General features: G+C 42.8%; 1 protein-coding gene across 2 annotated transcripts; it reads left to right on the forward strand.

Annotated features, from left to right (window-relative positions):
* The first annotated feature begins 340 nt into the window (after positions 1 to 340).
* RHEX (regulator of hemoglobinization and erythroid cell expansion) lies at positions 341 to 18309 on the forward strand. 2 transcript variants are annotated; one of them, XM_025420667.3, is made up of 6 exons: positions 341 to 428; positions 13381 to 13524; positions 13746 to 13846; positions 14829 to 14960; positions 16180 to 16250; positions 16750 to 18309. In XM_025420667.3, exons 2-6 carry the CDS (start codon positions 13514 to 13516, stop codon positions 16948 to 16950), a joined length of 516 nt encoding a protein of 171 aa, XP_025276452.1. In that variant the 5' UTR covers positions 341 to 428; positions 13381 to 13513; the 3' UTR covers positions 16951 to 18309. The 2 variants fall into 2 exon arrangements, with proteins under 2 accessions (XP_025276452.1, XP_048962828.1); XM_049106871.1 differs by lacking the exon at positions 341 to 428 and having other exon boundaries at positions 13270 to 13524.
* Positions 18310 to 18311: the final 2 nt, after the last annotated feature.

The following is an 18311-nucleotide window of genomic DNA, read 5'->3' on the forward strand; positions in this document are numbered from 1 at the left end:
TGCAACAAGTTAATACAAGAGATGGGACTTGAACCCAGGCCTCTTGGCTCCCCCATCAGTGCTCTTTCCATGTTACCAGGCTACGGGCATATTTGTGGTCTTTAAATGTGCGATCACATGGAGATAAAGAGACTACTAATCTCCTCCATCTACGTAAACTGTCTGCAAAGAGGAGCAGGGTAGAGCCCTGCTGAGAGAGATAGAAGGTGTTATCTATTGCTTCACTCTGCTCTACTCAACTGAGCTAGATTATTATCTTCCAAGCAGCATGCCCCCGCCCTTTTGGAAGTGGTGAAACATTTGTGACTGACCACCAATGACTGAGAAGCTTCTGGGTGGGGCTGGGGTGTTGGTGGGGATGATGTTTCCATCGGGACATTGCTGAAGCACAAGCTGGGGTCAGTTAGACCTTGCTCGTGGTCCTGGGGGTAAGTATTGTCCGGGTCAGTAGATTTTTACATTAGTTGGAGGAGTGTGTGTCTGTGAACATATATGTGCAGACGTCTCGGAGGGGATTCTCTGTCTCTGTGTTGGGATTCCAGAGTGTGGAAGTCACTTGTATTTGGCATGGCAGGAGCCTAAGATGGAGCAATTTGTATTTGATGGACATTAGTCTCTTGTTCCTGAGACCTGAGACCTAAGATGTATCTACGCTAACCAGCAGTTGTAATCAGGGCTCCGGCTAAAAGGTGCACAGACCTTGGATTCAGACAGAACTAGAGCCAAAGAACTCTGTTAAACCTGTGCAAGCCTCAGTTTCTTCATCTGTAAAATGGACATACAACCAAGCCACCTTACAGTGTTGCTATGAGGATTGCAGACCAGTAGTAGATACGGTGCCCAGTGAAGCCCTCTATCAATATAATAGCTATAAATTAATCACTCCTTTTAAGTCGAAGGGAAGCAGATCCCAGGAAACATCTCCCTGCAGAAGTATTTTCCTTTAGATTTGCTCTGAGTTGCAAAAAACGGGCATATGTGGAAGGGCAAGCCTGGGGTGGCAATTTGAAGCATTATGAATGGGAGTCAGAATGCAGGCTGCTGCAGAGGAAAGTTGTAAGACAACAGCGAAGAGTAGTAGGTGACCCTTACAGAGAGTTTACCCCCGACAGGAACTGCGCTAAGAGCTTTACAGAGATTAATTCATTTTATCCTCACTGCAACCCTGAAAATGCCGATGCTATTAATAGCTCCTCTTTACAGTTGAGGAAACTGAGGCACAGAGATCTTAAGTGGCTTGACCGAAGTTAAACCGGGAAAGCAAATCTCTGTTTAGTTAGTGCCGAAGAGTGTGCTTAGAGCCATCCTCTGGGAGTTCAGAAGGCGCAGGGCTCACGGGTGTAGATGAGGCACTCAGGGGAGACTTGGTGATTGGCTGACCTATTTCTTGCTCTGTATAGTGACCTTGTTCGAGCTTTGGCAACTCTGCTCAAATCAATACCGTGACTGAGGACGGCTGTACAATAGGCAGGGTCCAGTGTAAATGAAAATCTGAAAATCTGGGGTTCCTTTTTAAGAAATTATTAAGAATCTAGGGATGCCAGCGTGGCTCAGTCAGTTAAGCATCTGCCTTTGGCTCGGGTCAGGGTCCTACGGTCCTGGGATCGAGTCCCACATTGGGCTCCCTGCTTGGTAGAGAGCCTTCTTCTCCCTCTCCTCTCCACTTGCTATCTCAGTCTCTCTCAAATAAATAAATAAAATCTTAAAAAATAATAAAATAAAGCTGGCAACAGCAGAGTAGTAAACCAATTGAGGGGCCCTTGCATGACCAAACTGCATAGGTTGGGATGCCCATGAAGCTCTGAGACCCAACAATGAGGAAGGAATGGTGTTGGAAGCTTCCGCCGTCTCGATTACCTGCCTTGAAAAACTTTAGGAGGCAGGCATTTGACTCCCCAATTAGCAGAAGAGAAACTGAGATTCAGGACATTAAGTGGCTCCCCCAGGGTTAGTGTTTCCTCTAGGTAAATTGATTGAATTGCAACAGAATGTTGCAAAGTGCTTCTCCTACCCATGGTCTCTAAGTATTGTGCCAGGAATTGTGGTGTGTAAAATATGGACAAGACATGGTCTGAGCCACCAAAGCACTCACAAACTGATCGTAATCTGTAGAGGTGCTTAGCTTCTCTGAAAAATAGCTGGGTGATCTATGAAACCAAATGACTTGGCCCTTTCAATTCACCCGGAGCTTCGTGGGAACCAGCAAAAATGAATCCAGGAATACTGCTTGAGTTGCTCGCCATTCTTTGTATACTCGCTGATTTAGTTTTAGAACTAAGTTACATTCAGGTTACATTTATATATGGTCATTGCTGATAAAAGTGCCTTCCCCAAAATTACGAATCAGAAACTTTGAATGATTTGTTTTCTTCCTTAAAACTTGGCGATGCCTGTTCCTATAAATATGTATTATGAGAGGTGTGGTGTATCTGGTTGAAGCTTAAAGTTGTATTTCTGGTTATTTTGAGTCTCTCATCATTGATGCCTCAGGGAATTCTAGTACAACAAAATGCCCGAACTAGATCTATTTAGCACACACACACACACACACACACACACACACACGCTCAGTTTTAGACAGAGAAGTTTAGACAGAGGCTCAGAAAGAAGCAACATACCCAAGGTGGCTGAATTTACAAAGTCACCATGCTGGAAAGTTGATCTGGGTTCTCATTTCACATTCCAGATGTGTCCCAACCACCTGGGGTGAGGCCCCTGCCATGGGGCACTGAAGGGAATCCAGAGACGATTTTTCTGACACCCAGGACAAAGGTGATGCCCTAACTCTCTGCTGTCTCCTTCCCCGTGGTATTTGGCAGACTCCATTCCTCCCTTCTCACTGCTGGATATTTTTACTTTCTCTGTCCCCTGGTGAGTGGACATGGCAACAGTCATGGGAGCAGGGACCATTTAGGACTGAGGACTTCCATATGCCTTTGTATCTTGGGTTGCTTATACCTCTTACCTGAAAATCATGGGTGAGCCCAGTTTTTTTGCAGGGCCCTATGGAAATGGGTACGATTTTACAGTTAAACCAGTTTGTGTTAAGTCCTCTGTTTGGGTCTGAGGATCACCATCTGTTGAGCACGTATATAAGCAAGGCACTCGACTAAACTTCTTAAATATTGTATGCAGTATGGTGATGGCTGTGGCCCCAAACAGCCCGGGTTTGAAGTCTGTCCTCCTCGTGGGGGAATTAAAGCCTGGATTTCTCCTATGTTACATGGTGAAAATAGTAGCTACTTCATAAGTTTGTTGTTCTGATGATTAAATAAGATAATTTGTAGGGGTACCTGATTTGCGCATCAGTAGAGCACGTGACTCTTGATCCTGTGGTTGAGCCCCACATTGGGCATAGAGCCTACTTCAAGAAAATTTAAAAATAAAAAATAATGAGATAGTTTATGCAACATGTTTTGCATGATGCTGGCATAGAACAAGCACACAACCAACACGTGAGTTAAAAAAAGAAACAGGTGCTGTCCTCATTTTTCAGATAAAACACTGAGGCCCAGAGAAAGAAAGCAACTAACTCATAACCAGGAAGATCAGAGCTGAAATTCCAAATCCAAGCCATCTGGCCACCAAGTCCCTGCTCCTCACCATCTTCCTGCACTTATTTGTGAGGATGTCTTGCAGCGTATCCAGCTTTCTCGTGCAGTATCTTATTTATGTGTGGCCAAATCTATACCAAACCTTGTTGAAGGCAGTGGCTTCCCCAACAGTCAGGGCTGGCAGACACATTTAGCTGGACTGCTCTTCCCCTACTTCTCCATCCATCCATTGCTTTTTCTTCCAAGATCCTACTCAATGACTCCTCTCTGTGGAGTGGGGATCAATTTCTCCTCTAAGATGGTACATATTATGGATACCATTCCTTCTGATGATTCATCATGCTTTGTTGTGACATCTCTTCTGCTTTTTGATTTTTCCCATATTAATATCTTGATTTTCCAAGTATAATGTGAATTCCTGACTGTTCAGGTGGTGTTTTCTCTTTCCTCTTGCCCATCAAACTATTACGCATAAGGACATACATCTAGACCACTCCATATGTATTTGATTGATTGGAACTCACACATTTATCTGATTATCTCAATGTTTTATTAACATGGTGAGATACAATTTAGATGGTAGATAAATTTTTTACGTAGATAAATTTGGTACTATGCTAACTGAGGGGCTCAGAATTTCTGGGCTTGTTTCAATACTCTTAAAATATTTTTTTCCTTGATTAGAAAAAAGATACGGTAATTGCAGAAAACTTTGACAATGACAGATAGAATAGTTAAATAAAACATTGTCCACAATCCCAACACCCATTTTTGTTAACATATAGGTGTATTTTTTTTCTATTTGCTCTTTTTGAACAAAGTACATTTAAATGAAATCCCCAGTTTAATTTCCATATTTACATTCATGAATAAATCTATATTTGATAAGCAAAATTACTGTCAAAAAACTATTCTGGATTTGGTGAACTGAATCAGATGACTAGGGGTTATTACTAAATTAATATAAAAAAAGTTTAATGATCCAAAGTTTTCTTTTTTTTACAAATTTCCTTTCTTTTTATATTTTTAAAATATGTTTTGTATGTAGCTCAATATACCTGCATGGTACTTCTTCATGGAACAGATTCCTTCCCCAGATTAATTTTTTCTCAATATAATTTTAAATGTTGGTGTAATATTCCATTCTATACCCTCACCGTAATTTATGTAACCTTTGTTTTTCAATTAGATTGTTTCCCATTTTCACTTTTATAATCAATAGTGGGTAGGGCTACCATGTGATAATAGCTTTGGTTTCATTCCAGATTGTTTGTAAATTGTTTGTTCCATTTATCTTTTTACCATTGGAGATGGGAGGGTTTTTCTTAAGAATTTTTGTAAAAAAAAATCTAAGCCTTTTAAAGTTATATATTGCATACATTGGTTCTAACGTTTTTGTCTATTTGCCTTTAAATTTTGTTTATTTGATTTAAATACATGAAATTTTAATATTTTAGAGTAAAATCTATTTTTCCTGTCGCTTTGTTATTTCTTTCATTGTGTGTAAGCTGAGAAAGTTTTCTCAGCTTTTTATTAAGTCTAGGATTTAATAAATGTTATTGAATATGTGAATATCCAACCCATTTCCTTCTACTTTTAGTGCCTCAAATTGAATATATTTACTTCTTTAATCCCTTTGGAATTTATTTTGTTATATCATGTCTGGATGCAAGTTTCTTTTTTGTTTTTCTTATAGGTAGCTAATTCATTATTCTGTGTGCAACGTTTCTTAAACGACACTTTCCTTCCACAGCTTTGTGAACCACTTTCGTTACTTATTTATCATACATCCCAGTGAATTTTTTAAAGTCTATACTACCCTTTAGAAGTGGTATGTCAAGGGGCACCCAGGTGGCACAGTTGATTGAGCCACTAACACTAGGTTTGGGCTCAGGTGGTGATCTCAGGGTGGTGAGATGGAGCTCTGTATTTAGCACAGGGTCTGCTTGAGTTTCTCTCTCCCTCTGCCCACCCACCCCAAATAAATAAATCTAAAAAACAAAACAAAACAAAAAAAAAACATGATATGACAGGAACCCACCTGGTCACAATTCCTTTTCACATGTTTCAGCTCTTCTCAACTGTTATTTTTTTCCCCAGATAACTTTCAGAATTAATTTGGAGTTGTAAAATAATTCTCACTGTAATTTTGATTGGAATTATATAGAACCAACAAATTAATTTCAAAGTGATTTTTTTAGTTTTCTGGATTTCCAATCTGAAGTATCACGTGTCTATTAATGTCTTTTTTTACATTATTTATTTTTTAAGAGATTTTATTTCTTTTTTCTTTAAAAAAATAATTTATTTATTCATGAGAGATACACAGAGAGAGAGGCAGAGACATAGGCAGAGGGAGAAGTAGACTCCTTGAGGGGAGCCTGATGTGGAACTCGATCCAAGGACTCCCGGAGCACACCCTGAGCTGAACGCAGGCGCTCAACCACTGAGCCACCCAGGCGTCCCTAAAGATTTTATTTCTAAGTTTCTGCAACCAACGTGGGGTTCAAACTCACAATCCTGAGAATGAGAGTCGCATGCTATACTGACTGAGCCAGCCAGGTGCCCCAGTTTTTAGATATCTCAGCACATTTTTATTATTTTCTTCAAATTCTTCTTCTTTTTTTTTTTAAGATTTTATTTGTTTATTCATGAGAGACACAGAGAGAGAGGCAGAGACAGAGGCAGAGGGAGAAGCAGGCTCCATGTAGGGGGCCCGATGCAGAACTCGATCCCAGGACCCTGGGATCACGACCTGAGCTAAAGGCAGATGCTCAACCACTGAGTCACCCAAGTGCCCTCTTCAAATTATTCTTAGCTCTATCTGGTGTGATGGCTGCTAAGGCTCCTGGTCCCCACACCCCCTTGCAATTCTGTTTCCTAACTGGTTATTGCTGATATAATAGGAAGAATAGCTGGTAATTTTAGAATATTTATCATGCTCTCAGGACTTTTTTGAGTACTCTCATCAATTTCACTACTTTTTCAACTGATTCTTTGGGGATGTTTAGTTATGGAATCACATCTTTTGCAAATAAGGATGATTTGACTTGCCCTTGCCCGAAACCATACCTTTTTTTTATTGCTTTCATGTATCCATTAATAGCTCAGGCTCTGGTGCCAACCTGCCTGGGCCCAAAGACCTATCATTTTGAGCAAGTTATTTAAACTTCTCCATGTCTTAGTTTTACTCTACATAAAATGGAAATAATAATTATGCTTCAATTTTTAACAGAAGAAAAGGAAAAAAGAATAAACTACCTCTTAGGTGGTCATGAGAATTAAATGAGTTAGGTTTGTAAAAGTGTCACAGAATATGCTCAATAACTATTCCACACCCCTATTATTATTGTAGGTTTGAGGTTGGAGGAACTTCCAACTTCTCAAAGTTAGAATTTCCAGGATTAATTTTTTTAAATGGTTACAGCACACATGCTTGTTTTCAAATCACCGTTAAAACATTTTGCCGCTTGGTAAGATGTTGATTAGGTATAGAAGGGATATTCTTTATTATAGTAATAATTATCAATCACATTCTTATTTCATTAACTTAAAAAAATAAGAAATGAGTATTTTATTTCATCAAATGAATCTTTTTTGACACTTTAGTGAGATCATCATTTCAAAAACTTGATCTATTGATGCTCTATTCATATTATAAAAGAGGCAGTTCCCTGCAATGATGGAGAGCTGAGCTTGGTTTGAAATTTGGTTCTTCCAGCAGAGGGACGAGGGCAAATTGCTCAACATTCTCAAGCCTCACTGTCTTGTCTAGGAAACAGTGATTAATGTCTATTCTTGCAGAGCAAGAGCATAAAAGAGCATGGTAAATACTCAACACTAGTATTCATTATTGTCATAGTTGATTTCCTGGATGTCCCTGGAGTAACTTCGTGATATTATCATATATTTAATCCTGTGTTCATAAGGTGTTCATAAATGACATGATCCTGCAGAGTTTTCCACCTTTTTCCTGTGCCCTGGGTCTGTATATATGCCACAAAAATTACATGTTCCTCAAAAGTTTAAAATAATTCACTTCCTAAAACTATTTGGACACCAATTTTGAGTAGATTAATTCCAAAATGCTTTTAATTTCTAAATAAATAACTATCATTTGTTCCACACTTATTACTCTGTGACAAAAGCCATAATAACTACATCACATAGCTCATCTATGTCATCCTCAGAAGCAAGTATCATTTATATTCGTCTTATTCAAACCTGAGAACTAGTTACTATCGCTCCCATCTTACAGATAAGAAAACTGAGACTTTGAGGAGTTTAAGAACTAGACCAAGCTCATGCAGAGAATGAGCTGGGACATGAACTCAAGCTGACTCCAGTTCTCTCCCTTTCACTGCTAGATATCATGCTGCCTCCAAAACTTCTTTCTTGTTTCTTTGGTTTGATTTTGGTCTCGTTAAGTTTCCTGTGCCTTGTGGAATCAATTTTGCTAATTTATATTTTTCTAGGAAATCATTAATTTTATTGAGATCTCATTTTAAAAAATACACCTTAGGAGCCTCGTAATTTTTTTATCTCCTCTGTTTTTGCAGCTAGATTCATTATGAATTTGGCTTATTTATGTTTTCTCCTCTTCTTGATTATTCCAAAGTGTGCATTAAATTAGGGGAGAAAAGCCTAGCAATGTGGAGGAGACAAGATGATATTATAAAATGAAAACAGATATTTTTTTCTTTTAAAATATCCCATTTCCATCCAAATTTGCTTATCTTCCCTCTTCCTTACCTCAGTCTTTAAAGAGCAGAGTGCCTGGAGCTCAAAAGAGCCTGAGGATGACTTTCAAGTGTCTAGCACTTCATTCTCCAGGGCCTAGCAAGGACTTCTACCTGTCTCAGCTCCACGATGAACAAGGGGCAGGGCTGGGAGGAGAAGCCAGGCTCTCATCTCCTTGGCTTGTTCTCTTCCCACACCATTCAGCTGTGCTATGGCTCAAGTTTTTAATTTTAAAAATAATAAATCAATGAAGATTGCAAAAACTATTTTAAAGGCTCTTAAAACTCTTTAAATCTACTTAATTTTATTTTTTATTTTTTAAGATTTTATTTATTTATTTATTCATGAGAGACACAGAGAGAGAGGCAAAAACATAGGCTGAGGGAGAAGCAGACTCCCTACGGGAAGCCCAATGTGGGACTCAATCCCAGGAATCCGGAGTCATGACCTGAGCCAAAGGCAGATGCTCAACCATTAAGCCACCCAGGTCCCCCTTTAATTTAATTTTTAAAGGTTTTATTTATTTGACAGAAACAGAGAGAGAGAGAGAGAGAGCACAAATAGGGGGAGTGGGAGAGAGAGAAGAAGACTCCTTGCTGAACAGGGAGCCCGTGTGGGGCTCAATCCAGGACCCCAGGATCATGACCTGAGCCAAAGGCAAATGCCTTACTGACTGAGCCACCCAGGTCAGTAAAGCTACTTAATTTTAAAAGATCAGTAATGCCTTAACAATATGAGAGCAATTATTGATTATTGCAATCCATATTATTTTCATATAAATAATTTTCTATTGTGCTCTAGTTTTAAACTACTCTTCATAAAATGACTCTCCAAAGAAAGCATGTCAGGCAGGAATGAGGTGCATCTTTATTATTTTACCTTAGTGTTGGGCTGTACCAACCACACAGGTCCCCAAGAGCTCCTTTATCAGTCTTGGGATTTCCACCCGGGGCCTGAAGCGAACAGAGGAAGTGTTCCCAGTCCAACCACTCCACTCTGCTGGAGTGTGGTTGGGAGGTCCCTGACACAGCGCTATATTACTGTTGGTCCAAGTGTCAAAACTCAGCCAGTGAAGGAGGGCAGGACTGTCCCAATCTTAATGATGGAATGAGCCGGTGGCAAACTCTCTCATGGTCCAGGAACTCTTTTCACAACATAATTACCCTAATTTGCTCATTTCCTGGTTATTTGGTATGTGTGTGGGGGGAGGTGCAAATAAGCAGATGTTTTTGCCCACTGTCTGATCAGCAATCTGCAATTAGACCCCAAGGAACAACCTGTTCATTGCGGTTAGGGGCCATTAGCCACTTAAATAATGACATCTGTCATCATTTTCATACCTCATCCTGTCCCGGATCTTATCTTCAAACTATACTTAACATGAATGCCTGAGTTTCCTAAAGCAGACCACTCAATTTTAATAGCTCTACTCAAGTTGCCATCTTGGTGAAGCATTTCAGGGTTGAACAATATGGAATCTGGATCTTCCTCCATTTACGTCGGGGTTAGGTACCAGTAATCCCATCATAAACTGAAAATATCCTAAACCAGAAATGCATTTACTCCACCTAACCTACCAAATATCGCTTCACCTAGCCCACCTTAAGTGAGCTCAGAACACTCATATTAGCCTAGAGTTGAGCAAAGATCATCCAACACAAAGAGCCTACTGTATCGTAAAGTGTTGGATATCTCATGTAGCTTATTGACTCCTGCACTGCAAGTGAAGAGCAGAATGCTTATGTGGGTACAGAAGGGTTGTGAATGTATGGGATGGTTGATCTTCATCGTTGCAGAGCTGACTCGGAGCTGCCCAGCATCAGAGAGGGTAGTGCACAGCCCACAAACAGATCCAAATTAAAAATTCCAAGTATGGTTTCTACTTTTCCACCACTGTAATGTCTAAAAATCATTAAGTCAAACTGTCATGGGGACCCATCTGTAATCACTGAGTGCTTCCTACATGTCTGGTGTTGTATATTGGTCTTTAGAAACAGCATAAGGCACTGAGCCCACACAAGAATGCTGTGGTGTAGACATGATCAATCTCCACATCTTATAGGTACAGAAGCTGAGGTACTGAGAAATGTAATAATTCACATTTAGAAGGGAACAGAACTTGGATTCTTACTGAAGTCTGTTGGGTTACATACTGACACAGGTACTGTGTGTCATTTGGCCAGCAAGATGTTCATAATATATTAAAACAATGGAAGGAAGTATACGCATTATAGTTTTGTGTAAAGAGCCCAAATAAGATATTGGTTTTAAAATAATGGAACATTGATTTAGTGCAGTGATTCTCAACAGGGTGCAAGAGCTGCTGCCTTGGGATGAAGCATTTGGAAATGTGCGGGGCCATTTTTGGTAATTTTGGTTGTCACAGTAACCCGGGATGATGGTGGTCTCCTATGATGCTGAATGTCTAGCACAGCGCAAAATAGTTCTAGACAACAATGAAATGTCTGGCACTAGATCTCAGAAAGTGCTAAGAAACACTGATAAAGGGGAATCATAGTAATTTACAATGATGCCATAAAACTCAAGAGTAGTAAACTCAAATAGCTTCAGGGATCAGTGACTGAAGGATACATAATCCTTCTTAGGGCATCCAAAACTCAGTCTTTAAAGCAAGCAAAATCACCTAGGCACCAAATTTGGCCCGTGGGCCTCCAATTTGGAACTTTTTAAGGGAGGTTTTTCTGATCTGGAAACATGTTTACGACATACTCAGTGAAGAGGAAAAGCTGCTAATCAGTATGATGCCATGTTTAGAAAAGATTGTATATATGGATACATATATTTACATGCACACATATACAGAATACTTATAGAAATCTGTAGAAAATGTTATGGGATAAAATGCGGGTGATTTTGTGAAATGTTTTGCTCATTTGCATTTTAAATTCCACCACAAATGTCTATTAGTTGTTTAATTTTTCATAAATAAGGAGAGAGAGGAGCCTTAAAAAAATTAAAATTTGAGTGTGGTTTCAGAACACAGCCCTTAGTGGCTTTCTGGCCATCCCCTTTGATGAAAGGAGAATAATTTCTGTGATTTAAGGACACATAATTTCTGTGATTAAGACATTGAAGATGAAGTCATCAATACTAAAGCACTAGAGCGCTTTAAAACTGAAACAACGCTGTTGGTTTCCCAGACACATTGGCTTTGCTTCTAGCCTCTTTCTGTGATTTTCATGTCTTTCGTCATGCAATAAAGCTCTCCTGGTAAAGTCCAATCACCCTTCTGCAGCTGCCTCAGAAATCAATACTGGAATCCATTTGAGAGATCAGAACCTGTTGAAATTTTAAAAGGCTTTATTCAAAATGAGACAAAAGCAAGGCATTAAAACCCTATCTCTGCCTTTTTGCAGTCAAGTTGCCCAGTCCTTCAAGATCATTGTTTTTTTCCTGAAAAATCCCCATTTGCCTCATCTTCATCATTCTTGTGTTTTATTTCCAGCATCCTGGCTCTGCAAATTTTATTTTGTGCACAAGTCATTTTTGACTGAGCTCTCTTTCTGGAGTTTGCTGACTGCTGTGTGTGTGTGGGGGGTGGGGGTGGGGGATATACTGGATTTTCTACTCACTTGTCTGTGGACTTTGGGATCTTCCCAGAGTCCTTTCTCCTCTGTCTGTCTGGGTTGTGTCTACTTCCCGCCTCCCTGCAGCCCCTTCTTACCAGCACCTGATTCTTACAAGGCAACCTGACAGATTTTAATTTGAAAAGCAAAGGGTAGAGTTAGGTGCCTTCGGGAGAAGTAGCTAGAATTTATTATGTCATAAAGGGGGGTAGGTTGAGGAAGTATGATGATAAATTGGGTGTGTGTTGCTCCCAGCTTTTGATCTTGTGAAGAAAAGTCACTGCCAAGGGCTAGCTTGTAGGTAGGTATGTGAAAGAGATGGCGGTGTTTTCTCTCTGGAAACTTCTAACTGGCCAATGCCTCCAGCCCTGGGGAGGCTTTGGTGGCAAATCCCACATATCTTCTTGCCCATCTCTGCTTTCTCTCTCTCTTGACTCTTGGTCCAAATTCTTAGAAAGCCCCAGTGTGAGAACCACAATCAAAACAAAAGTTTTCAAGACTTTCCACACCACCCTTAGCATTTGGAAACTCTAATGGGGAAAATAAGCCTCGGTGGCACTTAAAGTCTTTTGAAGGTTTATGGGCTGCTGCGGGACAATAGGTGGTTGTGTCCCTGTCTCAATGCCGAGTATCATTTCGAAGGCTTTGAAAATATCTTACCTTTGTCCTAGAGTAAACTCCATATTTGGCAACATGCTGATGAAATTCAAAAGCTTGATTTTTAAAATCAACATATTCATGAGATATAATGGCATCCAGAGTCTTGGTCCCCAAAACCCCATGAAGCCATGCCTGGTGTGCATGTGAGTGCATGTATGTAAGATTTGGATTTCTTTTTTTTTTTTTTTTAAGATTTTTATTTATTTATTTGAGAGAGAGAGAGAGAGAGCATGAGCAGGGGGAAGGGCAGAGGGAGAAGCAGACTCCCCGCTGGGTAGGGAGCCCGATGTGGGACTCGATTCTAGGACATGGATCATGACCTGAGCCGGAGGCCGACACCCAACTGATAGCCACCCAGGCACCAAGATTTAGATTTCTTTAATGACTCTCTCCGACTCTATTTGCTTGAGTTGACTCCCCTGGTACTTCTGGCAGCAGACTCTCCGGGAGCTGAGGCCAACGGGCGAGGATGCAGGCTTGGATTTAGAACCCAAATCCATGCCCAGCCGCTGCCAGCTGCGCGACCTCCAACGTGTCCCCCTGCAGTCTGAATCTCCCACTGCTCGTCCTTAAAGGAGGGGTCGTGATATCCCAGACACGGGACCGTGTGGGTTAGGTAGGTGTGTGTGCCAGTGGCTCAGCGCTGTGGCTGGCACAAGTGCATGCCCACCCGCTGTCAGGTGCGACTATCTAACTACTAGTTACTGCCTATTTTGTAGGTTCAAAAACTGAAAGCTGGGGAGAGCAAAGACTCCCCCCACCCCCGGCCGCTGAGTTTGCCTGAGGGGAATTGGGGCATAGATTCCAGGAGTCCTGACCAGCCACCTTGCCTCCTGCAGTTCTCCTGGCCTGCCCTGTGGGGGACGCAACGTGCAGACGTGGTGCCCAGAGTGGTTGCTCCCAGCTCTCTTCCTTCTGCCCCCGTAAGAGCCTGAGCTTCGTTGATTCCCCGGGCTGCCCTGCAAGCTCATCATGCTGACAGAGTGAGTGGGGTTCCAGTGAGACTGACTGGTAAAACTGGCTTTGGAGCATGCACACCACCCTCCCCGGCTCCCCATGCCTTACTGTCCGGAGAGGCAAAGGGACGTGCCCTGAGACACACAGCAGCACCAGATGGCTGGCTCTGGCTGGGGGCAGGGACGGGTTTGCAGCTGCATTAGAATCTCTGCAACCTCTAACTCTGACCTTTCTCCTTTCCCAACAGAGACATGAAGGTCTGGCATGGTTTAGTGATTGCAGTGGTGTCCTTCATCCTACAGGCCTGCCTCTTCACTGCCATCAACTATCTGCTCTGCAGGAACATGGGTAAGTGGCCTGGCATTTCCCTCCTACCACTTGCAGACACCATCCTCCAGCCTATAGCACGACGATCCCCCGAGGACCCTTTTGAATACCTCCTTGAGGATTCACTGGGCAGATCATCCTGTACGGGGTAATCTCCACTCTGACCCGACCTATTTCCAGTTGGGGATGACAGCCCAGAGCCCTTCCACCACCCAGACCCTCTACCTAGAGACAACCTCCTGCAATGCTTAGGATGATGGGCTCATATAGCCTGGGTCTGACTAATTTTCTTCATCACTGCCAAAGGACTCAGTGTGGTGAAGAAATGGCTTTGAATTTCAACAGAAGGAAGTCTGGCTAGACTAAGAGATTAGCTTAAATTCTTAAACTGATTCACAGTGGAAAATAGAGAAGTTCTGTTCTGGGACGGTATTAAAATTAGGGAAAATAAAATAAAGGAAGTCTAGGTTTCTCTAGCCATTCATTCATTCATGCATGCATGCGTGCATTCATTCAATATAGCAGGAAACAAAACAAAAGTCCCTGTCCTTATATAACTTATATTCCATGGGGGGCACAGACAACAAACTAGATAAACAGGTATACACACGTGTGTTGGATTATGGTGAGTCCTAGGGAAGAAGAAGAAGATGAAGCCAAGCAAGGAGAGATGAATTAGATGACGGCCAGCATCACTGACATGCCGACATTTGAGCATAAACCTCTGGAAGTGAGGAAGCGAGGGACATCTGCAAAGGCTCTGAGCAGACGGGTATTTGGTGAACAGCAGGAGCAGAGAGGCCAGGGTGGCTGGAACTGAGAGGAGGAGGAACAGTGAGGCTTGTACTCCAAACGAGTTGAGGGGTGCTGCAGGGCTTTGAGTGCAGTGGGAGGTTTGAAGAGGGCTCTCTGAACGTTTTGCCCTATCGAGGGTGGTGCCCAGAGGCAGGATGTGCCTGGCCTGGAGAGCTGCCACTTTTGACTGTGGCTTTGTCCGCTTTAGCCAAGAAGAGTGAGCGGATACTGAAAGGGGCCAGGCTCCAGACCCCCGGGCCCGGCCCTGCCCACCGTCAGCCACTCGCTGCCCAGGAGAAGGAGACTCGGAGCACCCCTGTGTCTGAGCCCCATTATAGACGTGAGTGAGGGGGGGACAACTTGTCATAAAGCTTATTCTTCTGTGCCCGGGCCCCTGGGGAGCCGCCCTGCAGCAGCGAGCCCTGCCCCTGCCAGCTCGACCCCCGGCTGGAGGATTCCTTGCACCCACCTCCGTGAAGGCCCCAGCAGCCTGCCTTTTTCAGTAAGCTGCTCTTCCTCTCGCATCGGGCCATCCCCATGGGTTTGTGTGGCTCTAAGTTCTTGTCCAGGTTTGGTTGAATGTGAGCCACTGCAGAGGGGGACTGGGCTTGTCTCTGCTCCTGTCTTTGAAATATTATGGTGCCTGTTTTACCTGGCCACTTCGTGGGACAATCAGGATGTCTGCCTGCGTCTGGCCACGATATCTGGATATTTTAATAAACATGAGTCTTGGGAATGGCTCAAATCTCCATTCCCATGTGGTGAGTGACCCAACAAGAATGCTGCCCTCTTGTTTTCTCTCTCAGGGCCAGGGAGACGCACCGGGTCACTGGTCACACAATGGAAATCACTGCTTCCACAGCAAAACAACTGCCGCACTTTACTCACCAAGGATCACACTTTTTCTAATGATTTATCTCTTGGTTGATTTGCATTTGCTCCAGCCTTCTAATTTTATCTTTTCAGTTGAAGAGATCTGGTTGTCAGGCTTCCCCTGCACTGAGGTAAGACCTCAGAGAACCACAAGAGACCACTCACAAGAATTCAATGTTCCAATGGAAACGGAGGGACCCTGGCCCCATCGTGACCCTGGCCCTAGGGTTTCCCCGGAGCCTGGCCAGAATCTGAGACTCTGGTTGCCAGGGACCTCAGAGGTCATCATCTAACCCTCTTGCTTCACGGGGAGCAAAGCCAGACACAAAAAGGGATATCACTTGCCTAGAGTTAGTGACACATTTAGTGCCAAACCTGTGCCCAGGACTGAGGAGGCTAGAGCTGTTTGCCCGGGGCCACACCGTGTCAGCGTGTCCCTGATTATCCCTCCCAACACAATCAAGCCCAGAGTGTTTGCTATGCATTTCAGATGGAGCTGGATGGAGCAGCGGTGCCTGGACTCTTGGGCACGTTCCTGCCTATTTGGAGAGGCTCCCAATCCCTCTTCTCCGCTTACCTTTACGTGGCTGGCTCTGCCTCTTTGTCTCCTTCTTCCTTCCATTGTGTCCATTCCCTGCTAACACCCTCCAGCTTTCCTTAGAAGAACAGTTTCTATTTCTCCCTAGATGGCAGCGACACATCCTCAGATAGCTCCAACAGCTCCGACAACTCCGACAGCTCGCCTCAAAACTGCCAGGTAATGGATACCCCTAGTGACCCCAGCCCTTTGTATGCAGTTGGGGTCCTTGCTGTACAAGACTGAGCAGCCAGGTCACCCCTGCTCCAGAGATGGGAGCAGGGAAGGAGGGGCTTCTTAGCTTTTACAGCATCCTTAGGTGACAGGTGGTCAGGCTCGTAGCAATATGGATCATCCCCACACAATGGGTCTGGGTGGGCTGTAAAAATGCAAGTGCCAATGGACCACCTCCTCCTCCCCATACGCCAGTCACTGGGCCAAAGTCTGCTTTGAGTCCTGAGACTGAGTCTCCACATCTTTCCTTAAACTGATGAATTCCCTACAGACAGCATTGGCAATCTTCCCCACTCCCCCTTCCCTGCTCTCCAACACAGACACCTGCAAGCCACTTCTTTCCCTTCCAGCCTAGGGTGAGCTGAGCCTCCTGGAGTGAGAGTTCCATCCTGGGGTCCCCTGGTAGGAATTTTGATGCATATTTCTCTGTTTCCCCCCCACTAAGGCCACCAAGGATGTGAATTACACACAAGTGGTCTTTTCAACCCCTGGAGGACTAAAAAATGAATCTGCTCTGGACTATGAGAACCTAAAGGAAACCACAGATTATGTCAATGTCTATCCGAAAAGCTACAAGCCCAATTTCTGGACTTTTGCGAACCCTGCTGACTCTGAGCCAGTGGAATACACTCAAGTGGCCATGTGAATTCTAGGTTTTAAAAGGGGTGAAGTTCTCTACAAATTCTTGCACTTACTTTGTAGGGGAATTACTTTTTTCTTCTTTAAACAAGTCATAGGAGACTAAGTAGGCCTGTATCTCACTCAGCAAGAAAGATTGAGATCAGATGTCAGGAAGAACTTCCAAGATAAGTATGGATGAGTGGAGGTATCAGTAGAGAAAGCAGTAAAGTCTTTCTCCACAGAAAATTGTGGGGGAAAAAGTCTTTAATCAGCTGTAGTAGAGTTCTGTTTGGCAATCTTACCATTTAATAACTCTTTGAGCTCTTTAATGTTTGGCAACAACTTCCTTAAAAGTTTTAAATAAAACAGCAACTGCCACTTGCCACTTCTTCGTCTCTCTTGCCCAACCCTGCATGTGACCCCTCCTTGGGTCTGTGTCTTGCTGAGCAATCCTGCTCTGTCCTCAGCACTTTGAACAGGCCACTTAGAAAGCTCCCTATCCTTCAACCTTTGAATTCCCTATTTCTGAAGAATGAAAGCTGACAGAGTCCTGGTAAATACCAGCTAGCATCACAACCTGTGATTCCAGGGAAAAATCTCCCCAAACTCAACCCAATAAAATGTAATATTCTTTCCTGGTTTGTTGTTTGTTTGCTTTAAGCCAATTAGGAATAAAAGGACACTTTCTTAACTTGATTAAGAACAGCTTCTCTCAGGGCTGCCTGGGTGGCTGACTCAGTCAAGTACCCACTTTCAGCTCAGGTCATAACCCCAGGGTCCTGGGATCAAGTCCTACATTGGGTTCCTTGCTCAGCGGGAGCCTGTTTCTCCCTCTGTCTCTCTGCCTGCTGCTCCCCCTGCTTGTGCTATCTCTCTCTGTCAAATAAATAAATTAAATCCTTAAAAAAAAAAAAAGAGCAGCTTATCTCAATCAGCTGATTGCATGATACTTATCAGTAAGGTCACAGGTGCAGTTTTATTGAATCCTGAAAGAAGTGTCCACAAGCCTGTCATTTCCTTCATCGAACATTGCCATAAAAGTTCTAATTGGTGGAATAAGACAGTTGACTAAAATGAGGGCTATTATAAAGGAGGATAAAATTTGTCATCGTTTGTAGATACCCTCGCCCTACGAGATCTCAGACAATTAACTTAAAATGTTTTAATTGATAACATGCAGTAAGTAAAAACTAGATAAATATACAATATATTTTTCCAACAGCCAATTAAGACATGAAATGAAAAAAAATTTGCTCACAATAGCTAAAAAACCATCTCAAGAAATGGATGACCTAGGAACATGCCTGGCCAAATTCAAGCACTCAGGTCTTAGAGAGGATTTGTTACCCGTGCTCTACCTGCTGGCCATAATCGACCTTTCTAGCC

The sequence above is a fragment of the Canis lupus genome, chromosome 38 (assembly GCF_003254725.2).
Source record: "Canis lupus dingo isolate Sandy chromosome 38, ASM325472v2, whole genome shotgun sequence".
Lineage (NCBI taxonomy): Eukaryota > Metazoa > Chordata > Mammalia > Carnivora > Canidae > Canis > Canis lupus.